Raw genomic sequence first — 22,233 nt, 5'->3', positions numbered from 1 at the left:
AACGCAGTGAGTATCGCTGTATCACGTGAAGGGGAAAACACGCAAAATACCAGAAGAGCCTTGCAGCCTGTGGGCTCGACAAACGGGACTCGGAAACCTGAAATACCTTCTCGGAATAGAACCCTGGAGAGGACCGTCTGGACCGGAATAACCTCAGGAGAGACTGCCGCAGAGACTTCTGGATTGTAGTCTTATTGTTTGAAACCCTGGTAACAGACTTCTTTCCGGAAATATTATGTTTTATACTTCAGTTTCTTAAGAAAAGAGAATGGAAGAGGTGGCCTGTTTGGTCAGATGGTTAGAGCATCGTGAAATATGCAAAAAGATTGTAGTTTTCATCCCCAGTCAGGATACATACAAGAATCATCCAATTGAATACAAACATAAGTGGGACAAGTTATCCATGTTTCTCTCTCTTTCTTTCTGAGTTCCATTCTCACTCTCGAAAATCAGTAAATGAAAAGTTTGAAAAACGGGTCGGCTGTCACTAGAGTATACAATGTTCAGGTAAATTAAACTCCTGATTTAAATTCTCTCTGTTGCGTACAGTGAGAGGCGGAGCCTCCAGGGATTCTGGGAATTGTAGTTCATTCACAAATGATCAGGGAGACCACGTGGACCTCTGACTAGTTCTTCTGGTGGCGCGGTTTGCGGGTTGACTACCGTGCTGGAAGGAGGGACGGGAGAGGCAGTGCGTAAGGTTAGGAGCGGTGCTGGGGAGCTGGTGGATTGGACCCGCGTGGATTGAAGGCTGGTGTGCAGTAGATGGCACGGGAAGTGCGGGAGGTTTCAATCTGGAAGCCAGGACGCCGCCCGGGACCTGTATTTAGGGACGGGGAAGTGGGTAGAGACTTATCCTCATTGGAGTTTCTGAGTCGCGGGGCTCTTCCAGGGTCTTTCCGTCTCCCGCTGGGGCTGGTGAGCAGGAAATCACATATAATTTTTCTTTTTTTTTCTTTTTTTTTTTTCTTTGTATACTGACAGAGAGTCACGGGGGGGGGGTAGACAGGGACAGACAGACAGTAAGAGAGATGAGAAGCATCACTTTTTGGTTACGGCACTTTAGTTCATTGACTGCTTTCTCATATGTGCCTTTAACGGGAGTGGGGGGTGGGGGATGTAGGAGGTTACTACAGCAGACTAAGTGACGCCTCCTTCCAGCCAGCGACCTTGCTTCCAAACTGGTGAGCTTTGCTCAAACGAAATGAGCCCGCGCTGAAGCTGGCGACCTCGGTGATTTGTGTCAGGGTCCTCCGCGTCTCAGTCCTTCGCTGTATGCACTGCGCCACCGCCTGGTCAGGTTCATATCATTTTTTGGAGGAGTTGAGATGATTCTGGGACATACAATTCGCATAGAGCAGTGGTCCCCAACCCCCGGGCCGTGGACCGGTACCGATCCGTGGGCCATTTGGTACCGGTCTGCAGAGAAAGAATAAATAAACTGAAGCATTGTCAAAATAACAAATTTAAATACAGTCTGAATAGTGAGGATATGCTCGTTCCTTCTTTAACTTAGCCCAATAAATATCGTAATGTCCTTTCCCCCTGCTGTCAGGAGGCCTCTCTCCTTATATATGATTCCGTGAACATGGGCGGTGGTGAATGCATACCGGCTGTCAGTATAGATGTTGGCAACTTTTCCCTCCGCTATCTGTAAGGCCCTGGTTAGTCCTATTAGCTCTGCCCTCTGTGCAGATGTCCCTGCGGGCAAGGCTTTCTGCCATAGGACCTTATCTCCCATGGTCACTGCTGCCCCTGCATACCGCTGTCCATCCTTGATAAAACTGCTCCTGTCAGTAAAGAGAGTCAGATCTGCCTTCCCGTAGGCCTGATTCCCTAAGTCTGGGCGGGAGCCAGTCGCCGTGTCAAGGATTTGCTTGCAATTGTGGGCCAAAGTGGAGTCCGGTATCGGCAACAGGGTGGCTGGGTTCAGGGTCGCAGTTTTTTTTTGTTTGTTTTTTAGCTTTTTTTTTCAATTTATTTATTTATTTATTCATTTTAGAGAGGAGAGAGAGAGGGAAATAGAGAGAGAGAGAGAGAGAGAGAGAGAGAGGAGAGACAGAGAGAGAGAAGGGGGAGGAGATGGAAGCATCAACTCCCATATGTGCCGTGACCAGGCAAGCCCAGGGTCTCGAACCAGCAACCTCAGCATTTCCAGGTCGACGCTTTATCCACTGTGCCACCACAGGTCAGGCAGGGTCGCAGTTTTGAGGAACTGAACAGAGGGAGGGTTCAGCAGCTGAGCCTGATACTGCGTTAGCCGCGCATTAGATAGCCACCTGTCAGGAGGAGCTCGCAGCACTTGCTCTACGTAGTGTTCCCCAATGACTTGGATGTCCTGCCCTAAAGTCAATTTACTAGCCTCCTTGACTAGTATGGCGGTGGCATCAAGTGCCCTCAGACATGTTGGCCATCCCAAGGCTACAGGATCAAGTTTCTAGGACAGGCGACGGGCCTCTTGCACGGCCCAAGTTCCTGGCTCAGTACCCCTAAAGCTACCCCTCCCTTTTCTACTATAAATAGCTGAAAGGGTTTGGCCAGATCTGGCAGGGCCAAAGCTGGGGCAGCTGCCAGGGCCTCTTTAAGTGCTTGGAATACTTGCTTCTCCTTATCTGTCCATGTGAACTGCTCTTCCTTACCCCTGGTTAGTTTGTGCAGAGGTTTAGCTGGTTCTGCAAAGCCTAATATCCACAGTCGGCAGTATCCTACTGCACCCAGGAATTCTCGTACCTGTCTCTTGCTAGTAGGTTCGGGGATCTGCAAGACCGTCTGAATTCTCTGGCTGGACAATGTCCTTTGCCCTCCCTGTAAGTTATACCCCAAATAACTTACAGTTTGCATCACAATCTGGGCCTTCTTGGCGGAGACTCGATACCCCATTCGCCCGAGATCTTGAAGCAGGTCCGAGGTAGCTTCCTCACACTCTCCTTCGTCCTTGGCAGCTATGAGGATGTCATCCACATACTGGAGCAGTACGATTGACGGATGGGAGGAGCGGAAAGCCTGCAGATCTTTGCTGAGGGCTTTATTAAAAATGGTGGGGGAATTCTTAAACCCTTGTGGTAGTCTGGTCCAAGTGAACTGCCCCACCAGTCCATTATCTGGGTCATTCCATTCAAAGGCAAAGATCTCTTGGCTCTGAGGTGCCAGGGGAATACAAAAGAAGGCATCCTTCAAATCCAGGACAGAATAATAGGTATGGGTTGGGGGCAATGAGCTCAGTAAGGTATACGGGTTAGGCACCGTGGGATGAATAGTCTCTACCTGCGCATTCACCTCCCGCAAGTCCTGGACCGGACAATAGTCTTGGCTCCCCGGTTTCTGGACGGGAAGCAGCGGGGTGTTCCAGGCTGATTGACACCTTCGGAGGATGCCTGCCTCCAGCAGGCATTGCAAGTGCCGGGCGACTCCTTGTCTAGCTCGGGCCGGGACCGGGTACTGCCTGATCCTAACCAGGCTAGCAGTGCTTAGCAGTTGCACCAGGACAGGCGGTTGGTGAACAGCCAAACCTGGGGGGTTGGTTTCCGCCCAAACCTCAGGTACCTGGGTACGCAGGGCGTCTGGGACCCCTTCTTTGCCCTCCTTACCTTCTAGGACGGTGGCAAGTAAGTGTTCTTCAGACAGTGGGACAGTTACTTCCATGCTGACCTCTGCCTCTTTGTTCCCCATAGGGCTTTCCTCCCGTTGGAAGGTTATGGTGGCCTGAAGTTTCTGCAATAAGTCCCCTCCAGCAGTGGGTAAGGGCAGTCTGGAATGACTAGGAAAGAGTGGGTGATGATGCCTCGGCCTAAGTCAGTAATTCTTACGGTGGCCCGTGGGTAGGCTTCTGCTTTGTCTGTTGCCCCCATTATCTTAGTAGTTGCCTTCTGCATCTGGCACTGTGGTTCCTTTAGGACTGAGTAGGTGGCTCTCGTGGCTACTAGGAAGTCTGTTGGCTTTCCTTCGACTGTCAAGGTGACCATGGGCTCCTGGGAGCTGACGGGAATGGAGCCCTGGCCCCGTCAGTCTGAGGTTTGGAGCAAGACCTCTGGGGCCTGTTTTGGCCTCTGGCTGTCGGCCCTCAACTTTGGGCACTCTCTCTTCCAGTGTCCTTTCTCCTTGCAGTAGACGCATTGATCCTTGTCTATTCGCTGTCCTTGGTCCTTTCTTTTGGGGGGAGGTTTCTGAGCAGCAATCAGGATCTTGGCTACCTCCTTTGCTCTGCCAACCTCCGGATCATCCCTGTTGATATATACTTTCTGGGCTATTTCTAATAGCTTACTCCTATTCTCTCCCTCGAACCCCTCAATCTTCTGAAGCTTTTTTCTTATATCAGAAGCGGCTTGAGTCACAAAGGCTATGTTTATTAGCCTCTTGTTTTCTTCCGCTTCTGGGTCTAAGGGGGTGTACACTCTATACGCCTTCATGAGTCTCTCTAAGAAAGCTACCGGGGATTCTTCCCTTCCCTGGATGACCTCACTTACCTTGCTAAAGTTGGTTGGCTTTCTAGCTGCTGCCTTGAGCCCCCTCAACAGAGCCCGGCGATACTGGAGGAGCGCGTCCCTTCCACCAGCGGTATTAGGGTCACAGGTAGGAGGTTGAGACGGGAGAACATCTTCTATTTCCCTTCTTCCCTCCCGAGTTTCCCTCTCCTCTCCCAATACCGCTTTAGCAGCTTCTCTCATTATTCTGTCCCTTTCTTCAGAAGTGAAGAGGGTTTGTAAAATCTGCTGACAATTATCCCACATGGGCTGATGGGTCCTAAAAATTGTCTCAAGGAGAGATATTAGTCCCTGAGGTTTCTCGGAAAATGGGGGATTCTGATGTTTCCAATTGTATAAATCACTAGTGGAAAAAGGCACATAGATGAGGCGAGGAAGTGCCGTGGGCCAGCATCTGGTGCCAGAGGCGCCTCCGGGAGATGCAAAATGGCTGTGCCTCCTGCACCATAGACCACCCCTCCTCAGGTGTGGGGCAGGCTCGAGAGCCCGCTCACGTCCTGCTGCGAGGAATCTGGTTCCTCCTGCCGCCGATAGGGTGGAGGGGAATTCACCGGGTCTAGGTGGTCCTCCAGTGGTCCAGGCAAAACAGGGTAAAGTCTGGACAGTTCACCAGGCCGTGTTGGGGTATAGGCTTCTCCCTTTTCCTTTTCTTTGACCCTCCCAACTTTCCCATTTCCCGTAGTGAGAAAAACTGGTCGCCTGCCTCGCTGGCTGTCCTTCAGACACTTTCTGATGTACCCAGGCCGCTCGGTGGCTATATCTACCCACACATCCATATACAGGTATTGGTCTGGGTGGGGTGCCCTATAGACCGTGGCTCTGACAGCAAATAAAGTTGGAAGGTCAAAAGTGCCCTCTGTGGGCCATCCCATATTAAATGCAGGTCATTCCAGCTGGTTCAAGGTCTGGAGGAAACCTGGACTCAGTGACGGACCTCCGTAGTCCTGAGCCCTCTTCTGGAAATCAGAAAAATTCTTCAACAGGCACTCGAGCTGGGATCCTGGCACAGACTCCTGTTGTCCCATCCTAGATGACTCAGGAATAATGAGAAAGGGTAGGATACAGGCAACACACAGTATTAACACAAGGAACACACTTGTCTCTCTCACACTCAACTCAGTCATTCGAGCTCAGACAAAACGCAGCGCAGCGCAAAAAGGTTTCCTAATGTGACCGGTCACTCCTAAAGTTAACAAATCCAAATATCCAAATTTCAGAGAGCGGCGTCCCACTTCTGAAAGCCCTGGGTAGGTTACTGGCAGCGTCCCATCTACTACCTCAGGAATGTGCGCTCTGGAGCCCAAAAGCCAAACCAAATGAGGATCCTCAGTGAATACTTACTCAGCTTGAGCTGTCCCTCCGGTCTCCAACCCAAAACTCCGCCGAGGGAGAATCCCGGACGAGCCCCCCAAAATGTTGCATCCACCGGGTGCGAGAACAAACGTCGGAGACTTTCAGGAGTGTAGATGGTACTTTATTGGCCAGTTTAACCTGCGCAGGGGTGAACGCTCAAGGCGTACGGAGACACAGTACCCACAAGGAGCTGCAAACGAGAGTCGTGCCTGGCGCTTACAACTAGGTCCTTATATATCCTAAGTGAGCGAACATTATACAGAAGCAGATGTGGCAGTTTAGCTATTCGCTAGGGAGGTCACACGCAGCATAGCAACAGGGGCGGGGTTTAGCTGAGTGGCGAATTTCAAACATAAACTTCTGATAAGGGTCTCTGACCAATAGAATGCAGGATGTCTGATCTCTTTGTTCTCAGCCTCACAGGAACCCTATCAGCACTTCCCTGTGCCTGCTCCTTCAATAGTTACACTCTGGGCCTGACCTGTGGTGGCGCAGTGGATAAAGCGTCGACCTGGAAATGCTGAGGTCACCGGTTTGAAACCCTGGGCTTGCCTGGTCAAGGCACATATGGGAGTTGATGCTTCCAGCTCCTCTCCCCTTCTCTCTCTGTCTCTGTCTCTCTGTCTCTGTCTCTCTCCTCTCTAAAAATGAATAAAAAAAATAGTTACACTCTGGCAGCCACAGCACACCTCCCCAAATCTAACAGTCTGTGACCCAAAAAAGGTTGGGGACCACTGCCTTCGGGAGGTGGCTGTAGATGTGCATCTCTGATTAATTTGGGCTCCGGTCACACGAGGTCAGTCAGAGCTAAATAGACAGGCATTCCCTGTGGTGTGCGGGGTGCAGAGCCGACCATAAAGCCCCCCTGCTTTTGGCAAGGGGACACCTACTAGGAACAGGCGTGTGTGAATGGTTGTGGGAACCCGGGACTGAGTGTGAATATATAGAATTCTGGTTCTTGTGCTTCTTTTTTTGGTCTGACTCTGACCCAAGTCTGTGGGTGAGTGGGGATGCGGTTGGGGTGGGAGCTCTCAGGAGCTGCAGTGCCTGATTTGTACAGTAAGGAGTGTGGAAACGTCACATTGCTGCTCCACCCGCAGGTGCTGGCTTCATGGAAACACGATTGGCTTTCACAAGGACGATAAAGAGAAGTGACCTGGCGCAGAAGCAGAAATTGATCTTAACGTCTACCTGGCCTGGAGGTAGCATTTCAGGGCAAACACTGGTCTGACTCTGAGGCTGTGACGTTGCCTGATTGTTCAGCCCTGGGAGAGCAGGACCGGGAGGAGAGCAAGGAAAACATGGAGACCATGAAGAATCTGACCCTAAATCATGAGGCTAAAGGTGAGAGTTGTTGAGAGTCTGGAGAGGTGAGGAGGAGGGGTAAGGCTCCAGGCTTAGCTGAGAGCCCTGTAGTGACCCCAGCTGAGTAAAGGGACTGCTCCCTCTGTCCTGGGCTCCGAGGAGCTGCTCCCCGGGGCATTCTGGGAGGCCTGCACCCTCAGAGCTTTGTTCTTCCCCTAGGTCTGCCTTCCAACTACACTGACTCGCTCCAAGAAAAGGAGGGAAAACCAGAAACACTGGTGAGTTGGCATTAAATTTTTTCCCTTTTTTCTGAACTGCTGCCCCAATTTCCACAGAATAGGCAAACAGGATATTTTCTTTTCTGGGGAAGGGAAAGAGTGAACAGCATTAGACAGTCCATGCCTGTGTCAGGCACCATGTTGTCTAATTTAGAATGACTCCAGCATTTGTGTGTTTCATTTTCTTTGTCATAAAATCTACCCAAGATTAGTAGATTCTAGGAAAGTGCAAAGTATAAGGGATATTTTTAAAAATTGAGATTATTAAAAATTTTAAACGTGTATTTAATTCACTTCACATCACACTAGCTAAAGATACTGTCTTTTGCAGTGAACATCTTTTTACCTTTTTACTATTGAAATTTTTGAACAAGTAGAGAAGCAAAGGATAGAGTAGAGCAATAGTATTTAAAAATAGTGAATTTGAACTCAATTGAACATGAACAGTAAATGTCACCGAAAAAAGAATTTTTTTTTTTTTTTCTGAAGCTGGAAACAGGGAGAGACAGTCAGACAGACTCCCGCATGCGCCCGACGGGATCCACCCGGCACGCCCACCAAGGGCGATGCTCTGCCGCGACCAGAGCCACTCTAGCGCCTGGGGCAGAGGCCAAGGAGCCATCCCCAGCGCCAGGGCCATCTTTGCTCCAATGGAGCCTTGGCTGCGGGAGGGGAAGAGAGAGACAGAGAGGAAGGAGGGGGTGGGGGTGGAGAAGCAAATGGGCGCTTCTTGTATGTGCCCTGGCCAGGAATCGAACCCGGGTCCCCCGCACGCCAGGCCGACGCTCTACCGCTGAGCCAACCGGCCAGGGCCCAAAAAAAGAATTTTTGCAGGAAGGCCTGAGGTATTGATTCTGGGTTCAGAGATCCTGCTCTAGTTTCTCCTAAACTGGGAAGGATGTTCTTAATCACCTGATTGCCGACCTAGTTAATTATTCTGAATGCGGTGACCTTTGCTTGTTACTAGAGGCTATAGCAGGGGTCCCCAAACTTTTTACACAGGGGGCCAGTTCGCTGTCCCTCAGACCGTTGGAGGGCTGGATTATAAAAAAAACTATGAACAAGTCCCTATGCACACTGCACATATCTTATTTTAAAGTAAAAAAACAAAACGGGAACAAATACAATATTTATAATAAAGAACAAGTAAATTTAAATCAACAAAGTGACCAGTATTTCAATGGGAACTATGCTCCTCTCACTGACCACCAATGAAAGAGGTGCCCCTTCCGGAAGTGCGGTGGGGGCCGGATAAATGGCCTCAGGGGGCCGCATGCGGCCTGCAGGCCGTAGTTTGGGGACCCCTGGGCTATAGCCTCCAGCCAAACTCTTTCCATAAAAACGTGGTAGGGGTTCAGACACCCCTGAATGGGCAGGACTCTCTGAGGACTGTACTTGTAAATGCACAGGGTGGGAGGCCCATTTTGCAGCCCTGGGTGAAACTTCCTGGTCTGGTTATGTGTGCTTCCCTGGTTGGATGAGATTTGTACATACTTATAATTCTTTATTTATTTATTTATTTTTTAAATTTTTATTTATTTATTCATTTTTACAGAGGAGAGAGAGAGACAGAGAGGAGAGAGAGAAGGGGGGGAGGAGCTGGAAGCATCAACTCCCATAAGTGCCTTGACCAGGAAAGCCCAGGGTTTTGAACCGGCGACCTCAGCATTTCCAGGTTGACGCTTTATCCACTGCGCCACCATAGGTCAGGCTCTTTTTTTTTTTTTAATTTTTATTTATTCATTCTAGAGTGAGGAGAGAGAGAGAGAGAGAGAGAGAGAGAGAGAGAGACAGAGACAGAGAAGGGGAGGAGGAGCAGGAAGCATCAGCTCCCGTATGTGCCTTGACCAGGGAAGCCCAGGATTTTGAACCAGTAACCTCAGCATTTCAGGTCAACACTTTATCCACTACACCACCACAGGTCAGGCTTTTCTTTCTTTGTTACTTTGTTGTTTTAAGTAGGTATTACTCTAAGACTCAGGCTGACTTTTTTGTCTGGTGATGTTGTGTAGAGCTACAGCCCAGGAGATATTTTTTGGTGTGGTAATCATTGCATTGATGTATTTTATTTTATGTAAGGTTACATAAGTAGTTCCGGGAGAGAGGCCAGGAGAGCCCTGCTAAGAGGACTGTCATTTCTGGAGGGGGAGGGTCAGTGCGATTGTGAATGTCCAGGCCCCCCTGCTGATTAGACACATATTCCGGGGCAATCGCCTTTACTGAACTCCCCAAGACGAGTCAGGAAACATGAACAAGTGACGAGAGCCAGAGCCTGAGAGGGAGCTGGGTTGGTCTCCAGAGTTGCTACAATGTTTTACCCAAAATGCTCAGTATTTAACAAAGAGTGTATTGAAGTGGAGAGACATAGGGTGAATATGAATATGAGAATGAGAACATATGAATATGAGAATGAGAAGAATTCTAAATAATAAATTTCCCTGTGATATTGAATGAAAACAGTTTTTCAGTTCTGTGCTGAGTTACAATGTCCCTGGACATTGTGTGTGTGTTGGACGATACACTGTGAACAGTTGACTAGCTGAAATTGGAATATCTCTCCCCATCTAGAACTCTTCCATCTCAAAATCTTTCGTAATATGTCCTCACCGTCACCTTCCGGAACACTGCTAAAGGTTTCAATTTTTATTTACTTTTTGACACAGATGGAGAGTCAGAGAGGGACCAATAGGGACAGACAGGAAGGGAGAGAGATGAGAAGCATCAATTCTTCATTGCAGCACCTTAGTGTTCAGTCACTGCTTCCTCACTTGTGTTTTGACATGGGAGGTACAGCAGAGAGAATGACCCCTTGCTCAAGCCAGTGACTGTGCTCAAGCCAGTGACCATGGTGCCATATCTATGATTCCAAGTTCAAGCCTGCGAGCCTGCACTTATGCTATTGAGCCGACGCTCCAGCCGGATAAGTTGGCTCTCAAGACGGCCACATCGGGGTTTCGAAACTGGGTCCTCTGCATCATCGTGCGATGCTCTATCCACTTTGCCACTGCTTGGTGGCTAGCTTTCAAGTTGATTCACAAATCAGTTCTCCAAGGAAATCATAAATGTCCAAGGCCCAGGAATGGTGTATGCATAAACTCTGCACCCCTTGGATTTTAATACAAAGCCATGGTCGTGGCCATTAGAGTTTGGTACATAGAACTGTGAACTACGGAAAGAACTGGAACAAGGTTTCGTAGATCCAAACACTCGAGGGTCAGGAGATTTTCTCATCGCGCTTGGAAAATTGATGGTGACTTGCTGGTCATTAATGAATTGCTTGTTAATAGGTACCGATCACGTTCAGGGATGTGGCCGTGGTCTTCACAAAGGCGGAATGGAGGAGGCTGAGCCCTGCGCAGAGGAGCCTGTACAAGGAAGTGATGCTGGAGAACATCAGGAACCTGCTCTCGCTGGGTGAGGCTGTGTTCTGTCCTTCCTTACTGCGGTAGCGGGATGGACCACCTACCGTGGCCAGAAAATGTTCTAGACACTTAGAGCTACACAGAAGTGAAGGAATAGCAGCCCCTGCCCATGGGGGCTTTTTGGGATGTATTGAGACAAATAAGAAAGAAGAAGCTTTCTGTGCAGGGATAGGATGGTACATTAGACAGTTATAAGCTTTGCTAGTCAAAAATAATGATCCAGTGAAGCAGGATAAAGGAGTATCGATTGTGACATGGTGGCGGGCTTAATATGAAATCAATGAGGATGTAACTTGTGACCAAAGACGTAATATAGTGACGGAGTTAGACTCAATGTGTGAAAGGAAATAGCATTTCAGGTAGAGAAGTGCAGGTTCTAAGACATTAAAGAAGGGATGGTCCCTCCCAGGGGTAGGGAATTGTAAGGAGGCCGGTGGGACTGGAAGTGCAGTTTGCACGTGGGAGAGTAGTGAGAAACGCCTTCAGCAACCGTCTGAGGTTTGTGTTCTATACACTACGTTTTTTCTCTTATTAAGAAACATACATTGATTCTTTAATCCTAGGTTGATAAATACTTTTGATTGCAACATTACCCTGAGTCACCCCTTGTCCACTTTCTCTGTAAAGGGCCAGAGAATAGCTATTTTAGGTCTTTTGTGGGCGATGGGATCTCTAACTGCTCTGAACTCTCCCTGTCATCCTAAGTAGCCAGGACGGTACGTGGATGAATGAGTATGATTGTGTCCTGGGAAGACGTTTTCTTTGGACACCAAAGTTTGAATTTTATGTCGGTTTTATGTGTCATGAACTATCATTCTTTTGACTTGTTTCCATCTTGTGAACAATATAAACACCGTCCTGAGCCTGTCATCTGTACAGAGAGAGAGGGGAGGATGAAATAGGTCTCAAGCTCTATATTTCCCACCCCTCGTTCTAGGTCAGTGCTGTGCTGTGCAAATACAGTGTGAGCCACAGGGATGATTTAAACTTTTTTAATAACTACATTTTCAAAAAAGTAGAAATGAATGGGTAAAATTCACAATCTTAAGTCTTTATTTTTTATTTATTTATTTATTTATTACAGAGACAGAGTGAGTCAGAGAGAGGGATAGACAGAGACAGGAATGGAGAGAGACGAGAAGCATCAATCATTAGTTTTTCATTGCGCTTGCAACACCTTAGTTGTTCATTGATTGCTTTCTCATATGTGCCTTGACCACGGGCCTTCAGCAGACCAAGTAACCCCTTGTTGGACCCAGCGACCTTGGGTTCAAGCTGGTAGACTTTTGCTCAAACCAGATGAGCCCATGCTCACGCTGGCGACCTCGGGGTCTCGAACCTGGGTCCTCTGCATCCCAGTCTGACGCTCTATCCACTGCGCCACCGCCTGGTCAGGCTAAAATTCACAATCTTATGTCATCAAAATATTTCACACGTAATAAAAATATAAAAATTTTTTTTAATGTGTTTCTTACGTGAGAAGCAGTGAGTCAATGAGGAAGACTCCCGTTTGGGCCCCGACTGGGATCAACCCGCAAGGCCTGTACCAGTGATGCTCTGGCCCCCTGGGGCCATGGCTTTGTTGCTTGGCAACAGAGCTATTTTAGCGCTTGAGGCGGGGCCATGGGGCCCATCCTCAGCATCTGGGTCCCACATTGTGGCTTTTAAAAATGTGTTCCAAAGTGGCAGTAACTTTTCACCAATCTCTGTTGGCCCAAGCAAATCCTGCTGCCAAGTGTGATGTCAGTGTGATGAGATTGGTCTGGGTGCAGGGTTCCAGAATCATGAGAGAATGAACTGTGTCTTTCTTGTCCATGGCGGGAGTCACAGTACCTAGTAGAGAACTTAGTACTTAGAAATTATTTCTTCTAAGTATTTGTCTGGAGATGGGCAAGCTGACACTCAGATTCAGTTGTTATACACTCTGTTCAACCGCCGTGTAATGTAGCGTTTCTTGTGTTTGGAAGCCCTCCTGATCAAGTAACTTGTGTTCAGTCTTTGTTTTTGTTTTTTTTTTTTAATTTTTATTTATTTATTTATTCATTTTTAGAGAGGAGAGGGAGAGACAGAGAGAGAGAGAGAGAGAGAGAGAGAGAGAGAAGGGGGGGAGGAGCTGGAAGCATCAACTCCCATATGTGCCTTAACAAGGCAAGCCCAGGGTTTCGAACCGGCGACCTCAGCATTTCCAGGTCGATGCTTTATCCACTGCGCCACCACAGGTCAGGCTGTTTTGTTTTTTTTTAATAAGTCGTTAAAGTGATTTCCACAGTGGTTATAGAAACTGTAACCCCCAAATACAACAAAAGTGTAAACAGGACATCAGTGGGAGGCTCATGGCTTGGCTGACTTACTAGAAAGAAACAGCTGGTGGTATTGAAGCTATTTACAGGGCAGATTGCTTACCTGGAAGGCTCCTAGTCTGAGTGACATGTAGAAGATGTTTCTGGGATGGTTCCACTGGATTGCCATAGAAAAGGGACTGTGTAGAAATAGAACCTAAAGAAATCATTAGTGGAAACAAAGGATGTTGTACAGTTATGATTAATAACAGGAGTGGCAGGAGGGCCCTAGTTTACCTGAGAGAAGGGGGGACTCCCTGCAGTAATGTTGCGGCTTCTCTGACCGAACTTTCTTTCTCCAGCAGAATCAAAGCCAGAAATGGACCCTCACTCCTCCTGCCTTCTGGCCTTCTCCCGGGAGTCACTGCCCAGCCAGGAGGTGCTTCCCATGTCCTCGTTCATGTGTGACTTCTATCCGGGTGACTCGGGCCTGAGGTATCAGGAGCGGATGTCTTTTTCTCAGAGTTGCTGGAGTGAAATCACAGAAGGTGAAAGTAGAGAAGATGGCTTGAGACTTTGGTTTGTGCAAATGGAGGAGGGGGAAACCTCAGGCGCATTCAACAGCCCACCCCGAGGACCTTCCAGAGAAGGTCATGAGGTGCTAGAAATAGAGCCCAGCTCAGCCCAAGGGGTAAGCCCTGTGCAGACAGACAAGGGGAGGAAGGAATTAGAAACTCTGAGATCCAGAGCTGTGAGCTGTAGTGACCACGAAGCAGACTGCAGCCTGGAATCTAACGTTATGGCAGACAGGGTGACCCTCTCGGGGGAGAATCCCTCTGTTTGCAGGCAGTGTGGGCGGGGCTTCACACTTAAATCACACCTCCTCACACACCCTGATGTGCATTCATCGATGGAGAATCCTTTCCTGTGTGATGAGTGTGGCCAAAGATTTGGCAATAAATCAAAAGTCATGGTACATCAGTGGAGTGACTCGGGGGAGAAGCCCTTCGTGTGTCCAGAGTGTGGACGAGGATTTGGGTATAAGTCAAACCTCAGGGTACACCAGAGGTCTCACTCGGGGGAGAAGCCCTTTGTGTGCCCGGAGTGTGGACGAGGATTTACTGTTAAGTCAAAACTCAGGAGACACCTGCGGACTCACTCTGGCACCAAGCCCTTCTTGTTCCCGGAGTGTAAACAAACATTTGCTTTTAAGTCAAAACTCAGGATACACCAGAGGAGTCACTCTGGGGGGAAGCGCTTTGTGTGTCCTGAGTGTGGACGAGGATTTGTTTCTAAGTCAAAACTCAAGGTACACCAGAGGAGTCACTCTGGGGAGAAGCCCTTTGTGTGTCCTGAGTGTGGCCGAGGATTTGCTTCTAAGTCAAAACTCAACAGACACCAGAAGATTCACTCAGAGGAGAAGCCCTTCGTGTGCCCTGAGTGCAGACGAGGATTTCGTGAGTACTCAAGCCTTAGAATCCACTTGAGGACTCACTCGGGGGAGAAGCCCTTTGTGTGCCCCGAGTGTTTTTTACAATTTCGTCATAAGCCACTCCTCAGGAGACACCAGATGACTCATTCAGACGTGAAGCCCTTTGTGTGCCCAGAATGTGGAAAAGGATTTTGTTTTAAATCAGAGCTCAGGAGACACCAGGTGAGTCACTCAGGGGAGAAGCTCTACGTGTGCCCAGAATGTGGACAAGGATTTCGTGATAACTCACGATGCAGGAATCACCAGAGGACTCACTCAGGGGAGAAGCCCTTCATGTGCTCGGAGTGTGGACGAGGATTTATTGATAAGTCAACCCTCAGGGTACACCAGAGGACTCACTCAGGAGAGAAGCCCTTCATGTGCCTGGACTGTGGGCGAGGATTTAGTCAAAAGACACATCTCAAGACACACCAGAGGATTCACTCTGGGGAGAAGCCCTTTGTGTGTTCAGAGTGTGGCCGAGGATTTGGTGATAAGTCAGCCTTTAGGAGGCACCTGAGGACTCACTCGGGTTGAATCCTTTTATGTTTGGTGAGTGTAGATGAGGCATTAGCTGGAAAGCAGCACTCCTTAATCAGCAGAGGACATATCGAAGGACAAGTGTGATATTTGCAGGCAATGTGGGTGTAGCTTTAGGTACACGTCAGATGTCATCAGACACCTGAGGACACGTGGAGGGGGGAAGGTATGCATATGTAGGGACCTCGATCAGGACTTCAGCAATCAGTGAGACCTCATCTTACACCAGAGACACCAGAGCGTCTGTGTGTGTATGTGTGTGTTTATGTGCAGTTGTGTCCCTGCAGAAATGTGTCTCCTGTCATCAGGCACCAAGGACACATTCACCTGAGGAGTCGCATGCATGCAGCATGCAGGTAGCTTTAGCTGTAAGTCAGCCCCCATTGCACAAGGAGGAGGCACTTAGGCAGGAAGAGTGTGTGCAGGGACTGTGGGTGAGGCGTTAGCAATACATCAACATTGACCAAACAGCCAGTGTCCAGCAGTCATACCATGAGGGCATACTCAGGGAGGGGCCGTGTGTTTGCAGGGAGTGTGGTCAGGGATCCTGTGATCATTTGTCCTTGTTCTCATGCCGTGGGGAGATCCTTCAGTGAGGATGTTCCCGAGCTTTACCCAGATCATCTTATCAGGACCCACACCCCTGCAGCTTCTGATAACGGCGGCTGATGGCCATGGTGATGAATTCTTCTCTAGGATCTGCTCTGAGCCACAGAGAACTGCCTCTACACACAGGCAGTTTCCTGTTCAATGACTGGTTGAGATGGGGAGACAGAACCTCACCCCTTGACTCTGTTGGGTTCAGACAGTCATCCTGGGTCAGGAGTGCCCATGAGATCTCAGCTGTGAACACACTGCAGGTCAGCTCCTTCCTCTGCCCAGTCCAGTGTTAGATTCAGGGAGCTGTGCTGTGGCTGCCAGAGTGTAACTGTTGAAGGAGCAGGAACAGAGAGTGCTGATATGGCTCCTGTGAGGCTGAGAACAAAGAAGGTCAGAGACCCTTATCAGAAGTTTATCTTTGAAATTCGCCACTAAGCTGAACCCGGCCCCTGTTGCTATGCCGGCCCCTGTTGCTATGCTGCGTGCGACCTCCCTAGCGAATAGCTAACTGCCACATCTGCTTCTGTAGAATGCTTGCTCACTTAGGATATATAAGGACCTAGCTGTAAGCGCCAGGTGCAACTCTCATTTGCAGCTCTTTGTGAGTACGGTGTCTCCGGACATCTTGGGAGTTCGCCCCTGTGCAGGTTAAACTTGGCCAATAAAGTACGATCTAATCTCCTGAAAGTCTCTGGCATTTGTTCTCGTAGCCGGTGGATGCAACATTTTGGGGGCTCGCCCGGGATTCTCCCTTGGCGGAGTTTTGGGTCGGAGACCGGAAGGACAGCTCGAGCTGAGTAAGTATTCACTGAGGATCCTCATTTGGTTTGGCTTTTGGGCTCCGGAGCACACAATCCTGAGGTGGTAGGTGGGACGCTGCCGGAAAGCTACCCAGGGCTTTCAGAAGCGGCACACCGCTCTCTGAAATTTGGATTTGTTAACTTTAGGAGTGACCGGTCACATTAGGAATCCGTTTTGTGCTGCGCTGCGTTTTGTCTGAGCTCGAATGACTGAGTTGAGTGTGAGAGAGACAAGTGTGTTCCTTGTGTTAGTGTGTGTTGCCTTTATCCTACCCCTTTCTCATTATTCCTGAGCCGTCTAGGATGGGACAACAGGAGTCTGTGCCGGGATCCCCGCTTGAGTGCCTGTTGAAGAATTTTTCTCATTTCCAGAAGAGGACTCAGGGGTACGGAGGTCCGCAGCCGAGTCCAGGTTTCCTCCGGACATCGAGCCAGCTGGAATGACCTGCATTTAATGTGGGATGGCCCACAGAGGGCACTTTTGACCTTCCAACTTTTTTTTTTTTTTTTTTTTTTTTCTGAAGCTGGAAACGGGGAGAGACAGTCAGACAGACTCCCGCAAGCGTCTGACCGGGATCCACCCGGCACGCCCACCAGGGGGCGATACTCTGATACTCTGTTGCGACCAGAGCCACTCTAGCGCCTGGGGCAGAGGCCAAGGAGCCATCCCCAGCACCCGGGGCCATCTTTGCTCCATGGAGCCTTGGCTGCAGGAGGGGAAGAGAGAGACAGAGAGGAAGGAGGGGGTGGGGGTGGAGAAGCAGATGGGCGCCTCTCCTGTGTGCCCTGGCCGGGAATCGAACCCGGGACTTCTGCACGCCAGGCCGACGCTCTACCACTGAGCCAACCGGCCAGGGCCTTGACCTTCCAACTTTATTTGCTGTCAGAGCCATGGTCTATGGGGCACCCCACCCAGAACAATACCTGTATATAGATGTGTAGGTAGATATAGCCACCGAGCGGCCTGGGTACATCAGAAAGTGTCTGAAGGACAGCCAGCGAGGCAGGTGACCGGCTTTTCTCACTACGGGAAATGGGAAAGTTGGGAGGGTCAAAGAAAAGGAAAAGGGAGAAGCCCATCCCCCGACACGGCCTGGTGAACCGTCCAAACTTGACCCTGTTTTGCCTGGACTGCCGGAGGACCACCTAGACCCGGTGAATTCCCCTCCACCCTATCAGCGGCAGAAGGAACCAGATTCCTCGTGGCAGGAGGTGAGCGGGTTCTCGAGCCTGCCCCACACCTGAGGAGGGGCGGTCTACGGTGCAGGAGGCGCAGCCATTTTGCCTCCTTCTCCGGGAGGCGCCGCCATTTTGCCTCCTCCTTCTCCGGGAGGCGCAGCCATTTTGCCTCTCCTGGAGGCACCGCCAGCACCAGATGCTGGCCCACGGGCACCTCCTCGCCTCATCTATGTGCCTTTTTCCACTAGTGACTTATACAATTGGAAACATCAGAATCCCCCATTTTCCGAGAAACCTCAGGGACTAATATCTCTCCTTGAGACCATTTTTAGGACCCATCAGCCCACATGGGACGATTGTCAGCAGATTTTACAAACCCTCTTCACTTCTGAAGAAAGGGACAGAATAATGAGAGAAGCTGCTAAGGCGGTATTAGGAGAAGAAAGGGAAACTTGGGAGGGAAGAAGGGAAATAGAAGATGTTCTCCCGTCTCAACCTCCTACCTGTGACCCTAATACCATTGGGGGAAGGGACACGCTCCTCCAGTATCACCGGGCTCTGTTGAGGGGGCTCAAGGCAGCAGCTAGGAAGCCAACCAACTTTAGCAAGGTAAGTGAGGTCATCCAGGGAAGGGAAGAATCCCCAGCAGCCTTCCTAGAAAGACTTATGGAGGCTTATAGAGTATATACCCCTCTAGATCCTGAGGCAGAAGAGTACAGGAGACTAGGAAATATAGCCTTTGTGACTCAGGCCACTTCAGATATTAGGAAAAAGCTTCAGAAGATTGAGGAGTTCGAGGGAGAGAATAGAAGCAAGCTATTAGAGATAGCCCAGAAGATGTATGTCAATAGGGATGATCCAGAGGTTGGCAGGGCGAAAGAAGTTGCCAAAATTCTGATTGCTGCCCAGAAACCTCCTCCCAAAGGGAAAGGGGGACAGGAAAAGGGCCAGGGACGGCGAATAGCCAAAGATCAATGTGCCTATTGTAAGGAGAAAGGCACTGGAAGAGAAAGTGCCCAAAGTTGAGGGCCGACAGCCAGAGGCCAAAACAAGCCCCAGAGATATTGCTCCAAACCTCAGACTGACGGGGCCAGGGCTCCATTCCCGCCAGCTCCCAGGAGCCCACGGTCACCTTAACAGTCGAAGGGAAGTCAATAGACTTCCTAGTAGCCACGGGAGCCACCTACTCAGTCCTAAAGAAAGTATAGGGCCAGATAAAGAAGGCAACTACTGCCTGGCCTGTGGTGGCACAGAGAATAAATCATTGACCTGGAATGCTGAGGTCACTGGTTCAAAACCCTGAGCTTGCCAGGTCAAGGCACATACGAATGCTTCTCATTCTCTCTCTCCTCCCACCAAAAATCAATAAATAAAATCTTTAAAAAAAAAAAAAAAAGGCAACTACTAAGATAATGGACTGGTGGAGCAGTTCACTTGGACCAAACTATCACAAGGGTTTAAGAATTCCCCCACCATTTTTAATGAAGCCCTCAGCAAAGATCTGCAGGGTTTCCACTCCTCCCATCCTTCGATCGTACTGCTCCAGTATGTGGATGACATCCTCATAGCTGCCAAGGACGAAGGAGAGTGTGAGGAAGCTACCTCGGACCTGCTTCAAGATCTCGGGCGAATGGGGTATCGAGTCTCCGCCAAGAAGGCCCAGATTGTGATGCAAACTGTAAGTTATTTGGGGTATAACTTACAGGGAGGGCAAAGGACATTGTCCAGCCAGCAAATCCAGACGGTCTTGCAGATCCCCGAGCCTACTAGCAAGAGACAGGTACGAGAATTCCTGGGTGCAGTAGGATACTGCCGACTGTGGATATTAGGCTTTGCAGAACCAGCTAAACCCCTGCACGAACTAACCAGGGGTAAGGAAGAGCAGTTCACATGGACAGATAAGGAGAAGCAAGCGTTCCAAGCACTTAAAGAGGCCCTGGCGGCTGCCCCAGCTTTGGCCCTGCCAGATCTGGCCAAACCCTTTCAGCTATTTATAGTAGAAAAGGGAGGGGTAGCTTTAGGGGTACTGAGCCAGGAACTTGGGCCGTGCAAGAGGCCCGTCGCCTCTCTGTCCTAGAAACTTGATCCTGTAGCCTCGGGATGGCCAACATGTCTGAGGGCACTTGATGCCACCTCCATACTAGTCAAGGAGGCTAGTAAATTGACTTTAGGGCAGGACATCCAAGTCATTGGGGAACACTACGTAGAGCAAGTGCTGACAGGTGGCTATCTAATGCGCGGCGAATGCAGTGTCAGGCTCAGCTGCTGAACCCTCCCTCTGTTCAGTTCCTCAAAACTGCGACCCTGAACCCAGCCACCCTGTTGCCGATACCGGACTCCACTTTGGTCCACAGTTGCAAACAAATCCTTGACACAGTGATTGGCTCCCGCCCGGACTTAAGAGATCAAGCATACGAGAAGGCAGACCTGACTCTCTTTACTGACGGGAGCAGTTTTATTAAGGATGGACAGCGACATGCAGGGGCAGCAGTGGCCACGGAAAGTAAGGTCCTGTGGCAGAAAGCACTGCCCGCAGGAACATCTGCACGAAGGGCAGAGCTAATAGGACTAACCCGAGCCTTACAGATAGCGGAGGGAAAAGTTGCCAACATCTATACTGACAGCCGGTATGCGTTCGCCACTGCCCATGTCCACGGAGCCATATACAAGGAGAGAGGCTTACTGACAGCAGGGGCTAAAGCCATTAAAAATCGCAATGAAATTCTTGCCCTCATAAACGCCATTTGGCTACCTACCAAAGTTGCCATCATCCACTGCAAAGGACACCAGAGAGGGGACTCGCCTATCGTAAAGGGTAACAACCTAGCAGACTCAGCTGCAAGAGAGGCAGCCACAAGAAAGCCTTTTACCATTGCTGCCTAAGCCAACACTACCTCCAGATTCTAGATATTCCCCAGAAGAAGAGCAGGAAGGGATGCAGTTGAAAGGGAAGAAAAATCAGCAGGGATGGATAGAGCTTCCTGACTCCCGGCTCTATTTACCCCAGGGAATAGTAAGAGAAATAGTAGGAGATATTCATACTAGTACCCATCTAGGACAAAACAAGCTAAAACAACTTATCAGGAAGTATTATGTAGGGCCCAACATCAGGGATATTGTCCACTCCATTGTCTCGAGGTGCAGCATCTGTGCCAGAGTAAATGCGCAGAATAAGAAGCTACCCCCCTTTGTGAGGTATCGGGGGAAAGCTCCGGGAGAACTGTGGGAAATAGATTTCACAGAGATGACCCCTGGGACGTCAGGTTATAAGTATCTATTAGTATTAGTAGACACCTTCTCAGGATGGGTGGAAGCATTACCCACGCGAGGAGAGGCTGCTTCCACAGTCTGCAAAGTCTTATTAAGGGAAATCATACGTAGATATGGCATTCCCCTAGTCCTAGGATCAGACAATGGACCTGCATTCATATCCAGGATATCTCAAGAATTAGCCACTAAGTTAGGTATTAATTGGAAATTGCATTGCATTTATAGGCCCCAAACTTCAGGACAGGTAGAAAGAATGAACAGGACTCTGAAGGGCCCAATCCAGTCACCTCCATGCAAAGACCCTCCTCAAAGCTTCCCTGTCCATCTCAGGAAAGACTTCATGCAGCTCTATCACGTGGAAGGAGGAGTAGGACTGAGGAGAGTTATAATTTGGGGGAACCAGGCTTCTCCACGTCCGATTTCAGTTTTCACATCGTGTCCTGTACTCTGTTGTTAAGCCGTCCTGCATCTCTGCCACCAGCTGACTTGGAGAGAGGAAATGGAGTGCACAGCATCCACAGTGGGGTGACCGCTTTGCATTTCCTAGTTTTCCTGCTAGTGACATGGGGCTGCCTGCAGGGGCGGGCCAGTAGTACGGAGACACACTTAGATGGGGCTCACGGAAGGAGGCGTGTGTGCTATTCAGCTTAAACGCAGTGAGTATCGCTGTATCACGTGAAGGGGAAAACATGCAAAATACCAGAAGAGCCACGCAGCCTGTGGGCTAGACAAACGGGACTCGGAAATCTGAAATGCCTTCTCGGAATAGAACCCTGGAGAGGACCGTCTGGACCGGAATAACCTCAGGAGAGACTGCCGCAGAGACTTCTGGATTGTAGTCTTATTGTTTGCAACCCTGGTAACAGACTTCTATCCGGAAATATTGTATGTTTTATACTTCAGTTTCTTAAGAAAAGAGAATGGAAGAGGTGGCCTGTTAAGTCAGATGGTTAGATTATCGCGAAATATGCAAAAAGATTGTTGTTTTCATCCCCAGTCAGGTTACATACAAGAAACATCCAATGAATACAAACATAAGTGGGACAAGTTATCCGTGTTTCTCTCTCTTTCTTTCTGAGTTCCATTCTCACTCTCGAAAATCAGTAAATGAAAAGTTTGAAAAACGGGTCGGCTGTCACTAGAGTATACAATGTTCAGGTAAATTAAACTCCTGATTTAAGTTCTCTCTGTTGCGTACAGTGAGAGGCGGAGCCTCCAGGGATTCTGGGAATTGTAGTTCATTCACAAATGATCA

The 22,233-nt window shown here is 49.3% G+C and overlaps 1 protein-coding gene across 1 annotated transcript; it reads left to right on the top strand.

Moving 5' to 3' along the window:
• The first annotated feature begins 604 nt into the window (after positions 1-604).
• LOC136308217 (zinc finger protein 343-like) lies at positions 605-16,405 on the top strand. The gene is made up of 7 exons (XM_066235470.1): positions 605-700; positions 3,672-3,737; positions 5,164-5,263; positions 6,935-7,178; positions 7,359-7,417; positions 10,705-10,831; positions 13,481-16,405. Exons 4-7 carry the CDS (start codon positions 7,136-7,138, stop codon positions 15,124-15,126), a joined length of 1,875 nt encoding a protein of 624 aa, XP_066091567.1. The 5' UTR covers positions 605-700; positions 3,672-3,737; positions 5,164-5,263; positions 6,935-7,135; the 3' UTR covers positions 15,127-16,405.
• The last annotated feature ends 5,828 nt before the right edge of the window (positions 16,406-22,233 follow it).

The sequence above is a fragment of the Saccopteryx bilineata genome, chromosome 6, assembly GCF_036850765.1.
Source record: "Saccopteryx bilineata isolate mSacBil1 chromosome 6, mSacBil1_pri_phased_curated, whole genome shotgun sequence".
In the NCBI taxonomy this organism is placed as follows: Eukaryota; Metazoa; Chordata; class Mammalia; order Chiroptera; family Emballonuridae; genus Saccopteryx; species Saccopteryx bilineata.
Note: the sequence above shows the minus strand (reverse complement) of the source record. Positions and strands in the feature narration are given on the sequence as shown.

What these genes read in the sequence shown, in the direction of transcription:
- LOC136308217 (XM_066235470.1), top strand. Translation starts at nt 7,136, where the DNA reads ATGGAGACCATGAAGAATCTGACCCTAAATCATGAGGCTAAAG. An exon ending in CCTAAATCATGAGGCTAAAG is followed by an intron (nt 7,179 to 7,358) that starts GTGAGAGTTGTT and finishes TTCTTCCCCTAG; the next exon opens with GTCTGCCTTCCAACTACACT. An exon ending in CAGGAACCTGCTCTCGCTGG is followed by an intron (nt 10,832 to 13,480) that starts GTGAGGCTGTGT and finishes TTCTTTCTCCAG; the next exon opens with CAGAATCAAAGCCAGAAATG.